Source organism: Typopeltis vanoorti, chromosome 13 (genome assembly GCF_054136105.1).
Source record: "Typopeltis vanoorti isolate ZY-2024b chromosome 13, IOZ_Tvanoo_1.0, whole genome shotgun sequence".
NCBI lineage: Eukaryota > Metazoa > Arthropoda > Arachnida > Uropygi > Thelyphonidae > Typopeltis > Typopeltis vanoorti.
The window spans coordinates 78,699,109-78,715,238 of NC_143561.1; the positions used below are offsets into that span (position 1 = coordinate 78,699,109).

Genomic DNA, 16,130 nt, shown 5'->3' on the forward strand with positions numbered 1-16,130 from the left:
ATCTTAATATGAGAAGATTTTAGAAATTGTTTAATGTAATTCTGCTTCTTCTTTCTTCTTTTTTTTTTTTTTTTTTTTTTTTCATACCAGAGATCAGGGGCTAGGGTAAATGCTTAACAAGCATTTAAATTCATCTTACTTTTGTGTAGTGTAGTGTCATGTAGCTTGTATCCTGTACATATTTGTTTTCCTGATGATGAACTGAATACAGAGGTTGAAACATCAAATGTTACTTTCTTAATGTAAGTAAATTAATTATTCTAACGTGTGTTGTATCTCCATAAATTCTTCACTACGAATGTTTTGTAGGGCATTGCTGTAGACCTGGTAATGTTGAAGTCAGTAAGATGGAAATGTTAAGTCAAATTGGTCTGGCTAATAACAAAAGGATTATGGGTGATTTCAATTATGATAATATAGACTGGAAAGAAGAGACAGCATCAGGAACCAAAGAGAATGAATTTGAGTTTTTCAGGGATAGTTACCTTAAGCAGTACATAACAGAGGCCACAAGTGGGTTGAGGGTCTTGGATCTGATTATCTCATCAGAAGATATTGTTGTAAATAAAGTGTCACCTCTTCCTCCAGTTAGTGGAAGTGACTATGAAGTGATCACTTGGGTGGTGGCCAACCATTTTAGGACTTTTGTGAGAAAAGGTTATATGTGGAAAAGGAGGTGGCTTACAGTGAATATATATCATGGAATGAGGAATTGAACAATAAGAAAATCAGTACCGCTTGGTCTCTGCTCAGGAAGTATCTGGCAGATGCAAAAACTTAGTGTATTCCAAAGGTCAGGAGATTAAGTAAGTAAAATGGATGACTGAAGAGGTGAAGAATGCAATCTGGAATAAAAAGGCATTGTGGAGATGGCACAAGATGAGTGGCAATAATCAGTTACATTGAAGAATACAAAGAAAAAGCATGGAAGGTGACTCGCTTGGTAAGGGTAGCAAAAGTGCAGTACGAGCAGCAGCTAACAAATGAGGCTAAAAGAAATCCTAGGGAGTTTTTTTTGATATGTGGCAGTAGAAGCAAGAATGATTATGGAAGAAAGATGTTAGTCAGTAATAATGGATTGAGAACTGGGTTGACAGCAGCAGAATTCTCTTTAATGGACAGCATGGGTTTGCTAAGGGAATATCGTGTTTTAGCAGTCTAATTGCCTATTATAACAAGGTGACGAATACATTGGACAAGAGGGGGGGGATGCATATACAGTAGTATATTTACATTTTCACAAAGGCTTTTGATAGATTGTCACATGACAAACTAGTAGTTTAAACCTGGAACAGATGAGGTTGGATATTAAGTTAGTGCATTTTATTAGAGATTGCTGCCTGATAGATATCGGCAGGTTGTGTATGGGAAAGTGATTTCACAGAAGAGGAAAGTTACTAATGGTGATCCAGGGATCTGTTTTAGGATCATTGTTGTTGTTTAATTTATATGTAAATGACATTGTAAAGGGCTTAAATGGTGATATACAGTTGTTTGCAGATGATGTGGGGTTATGAGAAGTAGAACAGATGTTGTAGCTTTGAGAGAGGACCTAAATAGACTGTCTCAATGGGTGTGGGAAATGTCAGTTTAATGCAGCAGAGTGTATGGTTTTAAAATTTGGGAAGCAAAGATGGGATGCAGTGTATACGATTGGTAAGGATATTTTAGAAGAGGCAGAGGAGGTGAAAGATCTGGGGTTGATGATGGATAGGGCCTTGAAGTTTCATGAACATTTTGCTAAAATTGTAAGCATAACACAGCAAATTATGGTAATTATTATTATTATTCATGACACCTCCAAGGAGTCCGAAGACTCATCGTGGGAGGACACCTACTGTACAACTCTTCGTCTCCAGCACTACCAATCAACTACATCAGCGCCATCTACTGCCCACCACCACAAGTGTTTTTTGTCTGTAAATTGCATGTGTTCTGAAGGGCCGATTTGTATGTATGCGGGATGAAAAACCCGAGTTTCCGGGAGAAAAACCCTGATACCTCTGTATGAGATCGGCTAATTCACCTTCAATTGAAAAAGTCCATATAAAGATTCCTCCCATCATGATGGGTATCGAACTCTAGCCTTTTTCCAATCGAAGGGGGCAATGTACCACCGTTCTTCCAATTGCGCTACGGAGGCAATGAGGCAGAGAACTGATGTGTAGAAGTAAGGATGTTATGATTCCATTGTATAAGGCTTTGATCAGGCTGCATATGGAATACTTGCATAGATTTGGTTGCCTGGTTTTCAAAAGGATGATGAGTTGATGTTGTTGGAGAGGGTTCAGAAATGTTTGACTAAGTCAGTTTCTGGTTTGTAGAATGTAGAATATGAGGACAGATTGGGATAATGCAAATTACAGAGCCTAGTGAATAGAAGGAAGAGGGGAGACATGATTGAGACATGAGCTGGTAAGGGGTAATTACCAGATTAACGTGGATGAGATTTTTCATATAATATCTGGAGATGGGGAACCCGCATAAGCTTGGTGAACAAGGGAGTGAGGAGTAGATTTTTTTTCCATGGAGAAAAAATATATAGGTAATTGGAATGCATTGCCTGAGAGCATGGTGAGTGCAGAGACAGTGAATGCATTTAAGTCAAGGTATGATGAGCTGTGCATGTGAGAGTGGGACCTCCAGCAATGACTATTTTGACTCCATGTAGGTCTGTTGATAATGATTCTTCATATTCACATCCTACACAAGATTCAAAACCAAAGGCTTTTTGCAACCAAAGAACCTGGGTTATTATTATTATCACTACTAAATGAGATATGGAGGTTCCCTCACCTAAAGGTTTCAATGATTAAGTTTCAGTTGAACAACCATGCAATATAATATTAAGTTACACCGAGGATTACTGCGTTTCTACAGAGTACTACGTTGCCTTAATGACATTTAAGTTAACTGATCAGAAAACGAATTTCCCTAGGATCAGATAATTTAGAGATTACTGGATTCCCACCTACTAGTACAACTCAGGATAGATTATGCAAAAACTACCCAAAATGAATTGATGATAATACAAGAACTCAGGACCATAAAGTGATACCACAGAACATTATAATTAATAATACTTGTGCATACTCAGCACTTTACATGAAATCTGGCTTTTGATACTATATCAGACCAACGAAATATTTCTTCTTTGTCATTTAAATGTAGATAAATTTCTGCAACTGTATAATTTAATTGTGTTCAGTTTTTCCTTCTCCTAATCAGATACAATAGCCATTGTAACTGTAAGGAAGGTTGGTATTCTATTAGCTCATGTTAGTGTTACTTATTAGTCATATATAACCACATATTCTCCTGAGAATGACCCAGATACAAAGGGGTGATATATTAATATATATTATTTTCTCTGAAACTTTCACCTGAGCTTTCCCAATGATTGCCACACATCATTAAATCTTGTAGGAAAGGAGCCATAGAGTTGTTAAATGCATACAGACAAATAGATGGAGTGAATATAACTGATATTTGTGGATTTTCAAAATGTGCATTAAAAATTCAAGCCAAATGCCATGTTTTCAGATGTATTAATTTATTACTCAGTCAGAGCACTGATTAGTTAATCACAGCTATTTAAAATTATCTTTGGGTTATATTAAACTATCAGCTCTAGTCACTTCAAAAATGGATGTGATTTATGCATGCAATTTTGAGTAGACTAAGCACAGATCGCTGGCTTTATTAACTCACTGAGTTGGCCACTAGAGGGCTACATGATGTGTAGTGTTTGTAGAGAGCTCCTGAAAAGATAAGTATTATTTTAAGTAATAACTGGTAAATTTTCTTGAATCTTATGTAGTATTGTTTACTTTTCATATCTTAGCACATCTGTGTGATTTTTGTGTGTTTTCTGAGTTATTTCAATTAGTAATTTGATAGATACGATTAATGGCGTGCACATAGTGCTGATAAGAAGGAATACAATGGCACCCAGATCGCCATCTTTGTTCAAAAATTTTAATATAAAGGAGCTTATTCAGTGTACCGTTTGTGAGATGTATGCTTTGAGGAGAGCAGTTGGAGTCTGGTTAGACAATGATAGTGGAGTGAATGTGTGCAGAAATTGTAAGGAACGCGAGGATTTAAAGTGTGTCTCAGGTCATGAGAGTGATATCATTGTTAAAAGTCAGAATGTAGAAAATAGTGATATGAGAGGTATGAATAGTGATATTTGCGAGGTAGTACCAGATAGCTGTGAGAGCGGCATTGAAAGTGAGAACGAAGGTAAAAATACAGAACAAATGAATGGATTAATGGATAATAAAAATGATGAGACAGATGCAATGAGTGAGATCACATGGCTGCGTGGAGCAATAAATAGGGTGAGTCAGCAGCTGAAGCGTTGGCAAAAATGTTTACCGAGCATACCAACTAATAAACGCCGAAAGTATGATAAGAAATATAAGAGTATAATCGTGAGTGTAAACAAGAGCAAAATGAAAGAGCGAGTGGTGTACAGAGATTCTTTAGTAAGAAGTGTGATACATGAGCGTTTGACAAAATCGTACCAACCTGGTGCAAACATTAAGGATGTAAGCGAGTCTATTAGAGCGCAAAAGCAGAGGGTGAAAGAATTGATAGTAGTAGTAGCAGGAACGAATGATTTGAAAGGAGACAAAATGGCTACGAGAGAGGATTTGAAAGCATTACTTGAGGTAGCAAAAGAGAAGAGTGAGAGAGTTAGGATGGTGAGTGTGTTGCCGCGGTATGACAGTGAAGAGTATAGAAGGAGGGCCAAAATTGCGAATGACTTTATGCGCGATTATGCAGGAGGAGTTGTGCGGAATTTGTGGACATGTGGAGCGAGTTCGATGGGCGAAAGGATTTATATAAGATGGATGGTTTGCATTTGAATGGATTTAGTGTATGGAGACTTGAAAAGGTGTTGTTGAAAGTGGATGCACAGAATCAGGGAAACTAGAGTTATTAAAGAGGGTGGGGTAGATATGCAGACTTTAGGGAGACAGTTGAGTGTATGAATGTGTGTAATATGCCCGAGCAAGTACGAAGGACAACAAATCAAAATGGGATAGTTAGTATAAGGCATCAAAATAGGGATGGAACAAATGGGTTTCTGTAATTCATGTATACTAATGCCAGAAGTATTAGGAACAAGAAGGAAGAATTTTTGGCCGTGGTTGGCACTTCCAGGCCACAGGTTATTGGCATTAGTGAAATAATAACCTGTTTCACTGGTTATTGACAACTGACAGAAGATGATATAGCTAGTGGGATTGAATGTGAAGGGTATAGTATGTTCAGGAGTGACAGGGAGAATAAAAATGGGAGGAGGAGTGTTAGTGTTATTGATGATAACTGAGCTACAGCCAAGGAGAATAGAAGTTGAACTACAGGATAGAGAAAAGAACACATTTAAGGCTATTTGGTGTGTGATTGAGACTAGCAGAACAAAATATACAGTTGGGTGCGGCTATAGACCAGGCGATGGAAGAGATGGAGACAGAATGCATAAGCAAATAGAAGAAAGGAGTGGAAGGAGGAGAGGACACATTAGAGGAAGCAATTAGATTTTATGCGGTTATTAAGGGATAACTATCTGTGACAGCATGTAATGGAAAATCTGAGAATTTGGCTGTAACAAATATGATCACGTTGCCACTAATCGACGAGAGTGATCATAGGGTCTTCACTTGGGAGGTGGCTAAAGGTGTGGAATTTACAATTAAGACAGGGTACATGCGGAATTATTGGGCTGGTAAGTATCAAAAGCTAGAAACAACTGTGGAGGGAATTTAAGGAGAAAGGTGATCGGCAGGCATATGAACAGTATAAAGCGCAGACCAGAAGGGTAACGTGGTAAGAAAAGCAAAAGCGGATTATGAAAGAACATTAGCCATGCAGGCTAAAGAGAATCCCAAACAGTTTTTTCGATATGTTGCAAGTCAAAGAAAAAATGTATATGGTAGAATGATTTTAATGAATGCCAAAGGTAGGGAGCTAACTGAATCAGTTGATATAGTGGAATTACTGAGCGAGCACTTTGCAAGAGTATATCATCCAGGTGGTAACATTTCAGAAATGGAAGAACCAACAGCTTATACGGGAATTGTAGTGAATGAAGTGGAGGTGAATAGTCTATTACAAAACCTCAATGTCAATTCATCTGCGGGATTGGATGGTATACCAGCTCGTGCCGTACGAGAAGATGCTAAAGAATTGTCAGTGCCTTTGACCCTCGGGTCTGGGTTAGTCCCAAGGGGGGTGGAAAGAGGGGAAAATAGTTCCACTGCATAAAGGAGGTTCCAAGACTGGTGTTGTAAATTACCGACCGATCAGCATATCAGGAATCGTTGTCAAGGTCTTGGAAAAAATAGTCAAAAGAAAAATACAGGATTGGATAGATGAAAATGGGATACTGTATGGGGGACAGCATTGTTTTGTGAAGGGGCAGATCATGCCTCAGTAACTTGCTCACGTTTTATAACACAGTGACGGCTGAACTGGATAAGGGTAATGGGGTTTACAGTGATTCTACTGGACCTTGCTAAGGCCTTTGACAGGATACCACATGGAATTCTAATCAGTAAATGGCAGCATATGGGGATGGATATAGGGTTGGTGAGATGGATAAGAGGGTGGTTGATGGAGAGATACCAGAGAGTGGTTTATTCAGGAGTAGAGTCCAAAAGATGGCCTGTGACTAGTGGTGTGCTGCAGGGTTCTGTTCTTGGACCACTACTGTTCAATTTGTTCATTAACGACATAGGAAAGGATCTGAGAGGAACTGTTCATTTGTTTGCTGATGATGATGCAAAGTTGGGTAGAGCAATAGTGAGTGCAGAGGATGTCAAAATTTTGCAGGATGTTTTGGATAGTTTGGAAGACTGAGGAGAATGGAAGTCAATTTAATGTGGCCAAATGTAAGGTTTTGCATTTTGGGGTGAAGAGATTAGCAGCAGTATATCACATTGATGGAACTATACTTCAGGAGATTGACGAGGCCAGGGATTTGGGAGTGTTGGTGGATAGGGAGTTGAAGATTGGGGGAGGCACATTGCAAAAGTGGCAAAATTAGCTCATCAAATCACTTGGTTGCTGAAAAATACTTTAACAAGCAGAGACAAACAGTTTATCGTTCTTCTGTATTGAGCGTTGATAAGCCCTCCATCTAGACTGCCCAGATATGGGTGCCAGGGTTTCTTCTGGATGGGGAGGAGGTGGAGAGGATCCAGAGACGAGTGACCAAGATGATAGCAGGTCTATGGAATGAACCTTATGAGAACAGGTTGAAGATTTGTGGGTTGCAAAAATTGGTTGATATGTGGAAAAGGGGTGATATGATTGAGACATTCAAATTACTGAAGGGTTTCTGTAAGATTAATTTAGAAGATATTTTTGAGAATAGGACTGGTAGTGCGAGGACTAGGGGCCATCCATGGAAGCTTGGTAAGAGTGTGGTTAGCAAGGGTGTTATAGCTAGGTTTTTTTACTAGGAGAGTGGTGAATGAGTGGAATAAAATGCCAAAGTCTGTTGTGGATGCCATGACTGTAAATGAGTTCAAGGCAAAGTATGATAGATACTGTGTGAATGTCGAATAGTTGTTCTTGACATGATGTTAGAGCCTCCCTCGATGAGTCTATTGACTCCTTGGAGTTGCCCATAATAATACTAATAATAATGTCTGAACAGCACAGTTATTCACAGATCATCTCTTCTGCAATGGTAGCATCAGAACATCCGAATGGTAATCCTTAATTCACTTCAATGCAACACATCAATGCTTATTTTCTTAAGGAGCACACCCTATGTTTTGAATACATTGACTTTTCCTGTGATTTTAATGAATAAAAATAGGAATTCTATAAATGTTTAGAATTTATGAAATGCCTTTTATTTTTAAAGTTAAAATACTAAAATTATGATATCTCCAAGGTTTCAGACAGTTTGGAAGTTGGAAGAAATCTTGTTTAAAAAGAAAGAGAATTATGATGCTATATTTCTGAAAATTTTTCATATGGCTTCTCTAAATACAAATCAATACAACATAGCAATGCATATTTTCTTAAGGAGTGTCCATGTGTTTTGAAGAACACTGGATTTTTCTCTGATTTTAATGAATTAAAATTTTATGGCATAAATAATGCATATTTATATGTGATGTGTGTGATAAAACCTCCAAGAGAGAATATGAAGGAATAAAATAAAAATGTTTGTTCATCTATTTTCACTTCCCTCAGCCGAGTACTCAGATGATGACAAAGTCAAAACGGTTCATACACTGTGAAGTAACATCATTTTCATTTTATTCATTCATTCTTTCTTGGAGGTTTCATTATGTCACCACACAAAAATATTTTGGGAAAATTTGGAGAAAAGAGCAAAGCTAATAATAATGGCAAATACCTGTTGGATTTCTGCTCAGGACATGGACTGGTTATTACTAACACAATGCTCCAACATAAAAATGTGCACAAATTCACATGGAGAGAAGAGGCAAGGAATAAGAAAAGTCTCATAGACTATGTTATTGTTGATAGTGATGTTTTCTCTGTGGAGTGTACAGAGGATTTGAAATTGGAACTGATCACCATTTAGTCTTGAGTAAAATAAAATTGAATTTCATATTGAAAAGATTAACATGTAAGAAAGTTTTAAAGCGAATAAAAGTTGAGCAGCTCTCAGATGTGAACTGTAGACTAAAATACACACACATAATTGAATTAAAAATGAAAGAGTTTGAGAACAGGAACCAAACCTTGGAGATTCAGTGGCAAGTTCTGAATCTCCAAAATTTGGTTGATTCAGCCAGCGAGGCATGTGGTGAGGTTGTCTGTAAGGATAGAAAAATCAGAACTCCATGGTGGACACAGGAAGTTAAAGAGGCAGTAGAAGAAAAGAAGATAGCACATCAAACGTTCCTGGCAAATAAGTCAGCTTGTGCTCTCAGAGAATAAAGAGACAAATGTAAAAAAGCTAAACACTGTGTAAAACTAGCTAAACAAAAGTCATGGGAGGACTTTGGTAAGAACATTGAAAATAAAATACCAAGAAGGTGGCAAGATATATTGGAGGATATATGAGCCATCAGTTATAACCTAGTCTGTTACCTTCATTTAGCTTACTAGTTTGTATTCCCTGAAGATGTCGATAGAAAAAAAAAAAAAAAAAAAATTGGTGAAACATGTAGGATAATAAAATAAAGCTACTTTACGAACATTAAGAAAAATGTAATATTCTTATAAATAAGTCAAGAAAAAATTCAGCACTATATTGGACGTTGTTGAAGAAGCTTAGAAATGGAGGAAAGAGTGCTGTAAAAGGAATTAGAAATGATAAAGGTGACATGAAAACAGGAGAAAAAGATATCCTTGAAGTATGGAGTAATTACCTCAAAAAATTGCTAAATGAAACAAGCAGTGATGACAGCACAGTGGTAAAATACACTGGCCAGGCATGCAGTCAGGAATACATATCCATACTTGAAGTAGAAAAAGCCATCAAAAGCCTGAAATGTGGAAAGTCAGCAGGAGTAGATGATATTCGACCAGAAATAATGCTCAATTATGGAGGTATAAAAGTCTTACAATGGCTGCACTGCATAGTTCAGAAGGCCCGGAAAGAGGGACGAATTCCAGATGATTGGAGTAGAGCTCCTATAGTACCCATATATAAAAAGGGAAATAAAATGGAATGTGAGAATTACAGCGGTATTTCTCTACTGGGTGTTCCTGGTAAGATATATGCACGTATACTTGAGAAAGATTGTGGAAGAAAAGCTTGGTGAAGAACAAGCTGAATTCAGGCCAAATAGAGTGTCAGGATAAAATTTTCACTTTACGACATATAGTTGAGAAATCATGGGAATATAATAAAGATCTATATTTAAGATTTGTAGATCTGGAAAAGGCATATGACAAGGTGCAAAAAGAAAAGCTATTCAAAACGCTACAGTTATATGGTCAATGGGGCATTATATAAAGAGATACATACTTAGTCTTTATTTGAGTTGTAAGTCAGCAGTTAGAAATGAAGGAAGTACAGGAAGATGGTTTAATGTAAAATCTGATGTCAAACATGTACATATTATCCCCTCTGTTATTCATTATATTATGATATCAAAATTGGAGATGTTAATCTCGGCTCTTTGCTTTATGTGGATGATGTTATACTTCTAAATAAATCTACTACATGTCTGCAAGATTCCCTGACTAAATTGAATGACTGTTGTAATAGATATGATATGAAGGACAGCATTAAAAAGACAGAGACAATGAAAATATGCAGAAACATTGAAAATATCGACTGCATTGTGAATGAGAACTTATAGAACAAGTAAAACATTTCAGCTACTTAGGCACGATTTTTAGTGAAGATGGGAAATTAAATATGGAAATAGACAACAGAATCAACAAAGCTGGTATGGTAGGCAGTCAACTGAATAAATTTATATGGAATAAGAGAGAAATTAACCAAAACACTAAATTAGCTGTATGCAAGACAGTGTTCAAGCCAATTTTAACTTATGGATCGGAGAGCTGGGTGAGAAGTAAAACACTTGACCAAAGACTATGAGAGTACTGAGAAAGATTAGGGGGCTTAACAGATGGCGTCAATGGCAATATCATATTAAAAACGAGGATATTAGGAAAGCACTTGACATTGTCAGCATCCAGGAATGTGTTAGATGAGCTAATCTCAGATGGTATGGTCACTTATATAGAATGGGTGAGGAAAGATTAGCAAAACAAGTGTTCTCTGCCAGGTTGGGAGGAAAACAACTCAGAGGAAGACCAAGATATAGGTGGATTGATACTGTATAAAGTGCCTTTAGATGATAGAAATATAAGATCTGATAATGATGGAGTCTTGACAAGTAATAGACTGATTTGGAGGAAAATTGTAGATAGGAAATTAGTAATGATGTAAATTTTTCATGTAGTACTATTATATGCTGTACACCCTGTGAGGGTGTATATCAGGAATTTGATGATGATGATCATTTATTCCTTTCTGGTTTTAAAAATTTGACTTGTATTGAAATCTTCACCTTTAATTTTTATTTAACAATTTGGTTTTAATTCCCTTGTTATTTATTATTTTATGGTTCGGTTTTTTGACTCTATACTTATCAAGATATATTATCTCAGTATATGTTCCGAGTAAACTTTCAAGTTAGCAAAACAAGAACATGAACTACTCCAGGTCTACCCCAAGGTATGTGTCTGAATATGCATTATTTATGCCATAATATTTTTATTCATTAAAATCACAGAAAAATCCAGTGTTCAAAACACAGGAGCACTCCTTAAGAAAATAAGCATTGCTATGTGTATTGATTTGTATTTAGAGAAGCTACATGAAAAATTTTCAGAAATATAGCATCTTAATTCTTTTTCTTCTTAAACAAGATTTCTTCTAACTTCCAAACTTTCTGAAACCTTGGAGATACCGTAATTTTAGTATCTTAACTTTAAAATGAAAGGCATTTCATAAATTCTAAACATTTATAGACTTCTTATTTTTATCCAAGTAAGTGATGAATCTATAAAAAGCAGGATTGACTAACTTGCTAATTAGCCTCTTTGGAAGGAAAGAAAGAAAGGAGAGATGAAAAAGGTATTATTCATTGATTGGTAAGATAAAATCCTATTGTAAAATAAGTCAACTGATTACTTTTAAAATATCTTCCTTAACAAAAACAAAGCTCTTAGTATCATTAGCAATGCTCTAGAAATTTAATACTCTATTATCATGCAGGATTATAAGCATTCCCAAATAAGAAACTGGGCAAAATACTGTACCTTTTATTATACACATATCTATAAATATATCCAAGACTTTTAGGCTTCCAGACATCTTTCCTCATCAAATCTTGATGCATTAAAGACAGATTATTTGGTTAGTAGGTTAACAGGAACATAACAATTGTTATTACAAAGTTTTAAGCAAAAAAGTGCAACATAATTATAAAATTAAGACATTTTAACTGACATATATTAAATGTTAAGGGGAAAAATTCTTAAAATGGTCAAGTTTTGCTTTGTTAAACATTTAATACATTTCCTGATATACTTTTAGAATGCAATGAACTACATACATCAGTTTCTATTAGTTCACATCAAGAATTTCTAAACTTCTCCTTTGCTAACCTGCAGGGAGAAGTTTGGAAAACATGCATCATTCTGTAAGGAGAATGTAATTATACAGTGCTACAAGATGTCAGACTTCCCAAATGACTTTCCAATTAGCTGCCCATTCTAAACTTTGACCTAATATGAAAATCAGTTGTTCATATGTCTTATTTGCAATTTCTGAACTAAACCCCCTATCTAACACTGACGAAGTCTGAAAATCAATCATTACTAGTCCATATTGCTTATTATCAAATTTACCAATTATTTGGAGACTGAACATCCCATTCTAGCATCTGACTGTTCCAAATAAATAATACCTTCCCAGACCGAGATTGCGTATCCCATATCTCATTGCCTTTATATACAACTGTCACGGTGTGCATTTTGGGTTGGGGGGGGGGGGGAGAATCACATTAAAGGAAATGCTTCATTTATTTATTAGAATGGGTAGTTTATTTTTTTGAAACAGTTGCGGCCAAAACTATTTAGGCCTGCATGTTATGTCTGCTAGCTGTATGTTCTTTGGCCATATGTACTTTACACGATAAAAAAACCTAAGTTCCTGCCTCCTCTTTAAGAAACTGGCTGTAAACTTCAATCAAAAATCATTTATAAAGACTTAGGTTTTTCAAATGATGGGCAAAAGCTATGTTTTCCTCAGAAACATGCCCATTTTAATTACAAGAAACTGAAACATCTAATAGTGAGAGTTCTATTAATAGCATAGTGTGAGTCCCTGTCCTTTTTACCATGAGATGCTTTAGTATTGCACTACTTGAAAATTTTAATCAGATAATTACTAGCCCATGTAATTTTGAATCTCAATGTACTTTAAAAAACTGCCTAATACTGTTTTAAGGGCAGATATAATTTACGTGAATTGGATATTATGTAAAACAAACTACACACACACACATTTCACTACAAGATCAAAAATATATTATGGCACACCTTTTAAACAAAATTTTGCATCTAAACTAACACTAACATTAAACTAAATTAGAGATCTCCAAAAAATTTTGAAACTGTTGGAATAATTAGTTATACTGTTCATACAAACTATCAGGCACAAAGGCCTGCTTAGCAGAATGCTATCTTTATGGTCTGCCTTCTACCCTCAGCAATGAGGTGCCAGCTTCCTCTCTGGCTGCTCATTATATGTCATTGTAGGTGATTTTCTCTCCACAGAGTTCAGATTGTTTTGCCAATAAATATGGAAATACAGGAGGAGGAGGAGATAGATGTTTCCTCTAATTTTGGCTGGCCCATGTGCACATAAAAAACATTATGTGTGAAAGTTTCCAGTCTCAGACTCAATGTGTGTGTGTGTGTGTGCAGTAGCCTGTGATTACAATAGCAAAAGTCACAAGTCACTAAACTCTTACTTTGATATATGTAAAACTGTTGGTGATGGCTTTGTTAAAAGAACTTGTACGTTAGATATTTCTAAAAGAGCAACTGAAATGTTTACTCTATTAGCTACTTAAATACGGCATATACATAAATGTACAGTTTGTAAACGAATTATGCCACATCTGTTCAGCAACTCAAATTTAAATGAATTTGCAGTTCTTTTCCACTTCATTTTTTGACAGTGACATTTTGAGGATTTAATGCATTATACTGTTAATGCAACATTTCTCATATTAATATTGCTCTTTTTTCTTTTTTTTTTCTTTTTGTCTAGCTATAACTGTAAAATTGTGAGTACTAAATTAATTCGCTTAAATTCATGTAGCTACAAAAATCCATCACCATTTGAATGAGGTTAAGTGAGTGCACTATCTAGACAGTACACACTCTAAACAAATATCTACAATTTCCTGATGTTGGAAGTTTTTTCCCACTTGGTTAGCTATAATAAATTTAGTTTAATCCTTTATCCTAGTGTAAGCAAACAAAGTTTGCGCCTGAAGTATCTTCAGGACTGAGGCAACTCGTGGTAAAGGTGGACCAAGCTCTCATCACTACTTGTCTTAGTATCCACCTTTACCACAAGTTACCTCAGTCCTGAAGATACTTCAGAAGCAAACTTTGTTTGCTTACACTTGGATAAAGGATTAAACTAAATTTATTATTGTCTAACCAAGTAGGAAAAAACTTCCAACATCTTTCTCAAATCCAGAGTAATTTAATAATAGGTATAAATACTTGGTTAGACTATAATAAACTAAATTTATTATAGTCTAACCAAGTAGGAAAAAACTTCCAACATCTTTCTCAAATCCAGAGTAATTTAATAATAGGGTGAGACACCTTTTCGCAACTCGTATAGGTAAATAAGACTTCTCCATTGCTTCCACCTTAGTATCACCATCTCTGGGTCTGGCTCCCCACTGATGAGACCTCAATAAAGGTCGAAACCGGTCTGGGTAGTGGCCCTTCCCTTAATGCATAGCAGTATACATATCTGCAAGGAGATGTGCTTTGCATTATGGGAGATACTGAGACAAGGAGTGATGAGAGCTTGGTCCATCTTTACAGCGCATTGCCTCAGTCCTGAAGATACTTCAGGTGCAAATACTGAGACAAGGAGTGATGAAAGCTTGGTTCACCTTTACCAAGAGTTGCATCAGTCCCGAAGATACTTCAGGTGCAAGAATTACACTTGGATAAAGGATTAAATTAAATTTATTATAATGTGCTGATATCAGCTCAGTTTGCCCACATAGTGCAGACTAAAAGTAACTAATTAGAGTGTATTAAGTAAGAATGGGTCAGAGGGGAGAAATTGGAAAAATTACTAAATAAAACAAGTCACAAGTATGATTTATCATATAATTAATTTTGATAGAATGCTAAAAATTAGACTTCAAATTAGAAATTCTGAAAGAAAAAATTTTGTGTGCACAGTTAATAGGCATATATACTTCTTTTTGAGCTGCTGTGCATGTGTACAGGCACATAGCTTAGAAGGAACATTGGTGGATGGTCTACACCGATGGTCTCAAATTGGCGGCCCACATCCAGTCCCCGAAGCAATTTTACATGGTCTGCGAATACATTTCAATTATGTATTTGTTGTAAATATGGTGCTTATAGTTTTAGAGACATAGAGATATGGACTGAGCTTATGTGCGCATAAGCTCAGTCCATATCTACAATTTACAATCAGTAAATTTATTTGCCAGCCGACAGTTGGTGGCGCTTTGGTATTCTGGTGTTTCCGATGCACAGCTGTGCAGTTCATATTGCAATATAGATGGAGACAAAATAACGTACGACTTATAAAACCTGTTTATTTGTGCTTGTTGTTAGATCTACATTATATCAATACCTATAGTTTAGAATTGTGCATAACTTTTGAGTGTTCTTTCATACGAAAATTCATCTTGTTGAATTAAAGTTGTAAATAAAATTATAATAGTGATTTTAATTAAGAGATTCAACTGCAAGCCATGTCTTTAACAAAGAGTAAAAGAAAAGTGGACGAAGAAGGACATGTTTTTCAAGATAAATGGGAAATTATGCATTTTTGTGGTGTTGTGTGCAATAAAATTGTATGTTTTATTTGTAATAAGGGAATATCAGTTCCAAAAGAATACAATTTATGTCGCCATTATGAAACAAATCACGAAGAAAAATTTGAAATGTTGGAAGGCAAATTGAGGAAAGAAAAGTTAAAGTTTCTGAAATCTGGCTTACAACAACAAAATTTTTTTACTGAAGCAAATAAATCCAGTGAAGCAATAGTTCATGCAAGTTTTGCTCTCACATACATCATTGCAAAACAATCAAAACCATTTACTGATGGCAGATTCCTTAAAGATTGTTTGATTAAGTCTGCTGAACTTCTTTGTCCTGACAAACAACAATTATTTATAAATATCAGTTTGTCAGCCAACACGGTAGCAGAAAGTATTAACGAAATCACTAGTGATTTACAATGTCAGTTAAAAGAAAAAAGTATAGATTTTGCAGCATTCTCAATAGCAGTTAATGAGAGTACTGACATCACAGATATGGCACACAACTTGCCGTTTTCATACATGGTGTTACTGATGAATTTGAAG

The 16,130-nt window shown here is 35.8% G+C and overlaps 1 protein-coding gene across 4 annotated transcripts in view; it reads right to left on the reverse strand.

The window, feature by feature from the left end:
- LOC150100307 (uncharacterized) overlaps positions 1–16,130 on the reverse strand; it is a 495,437-nt gene that overhangs the window by 14,575 nt on the left and 464,732 nt on the right. Inside the window, exon 20 of one of the 4 annotated variants that reach the window (XM_090402567.1) lies at positions 11,785–11,854. The exons of the other annotated variants lie outside the window; for them this stretch is intronic. Coding sequence (XP_090258693.1) covers positions 11,824–11,854 — 31 coding nt within the window. The 3' untranslated portion in view covers positions 11,785–11,823. The remainder of the gene's footprint in view (positions 1–11,784; positions 11,855–16,130) is intronic. 4 annotated transcript variants of the gene reach the window in all.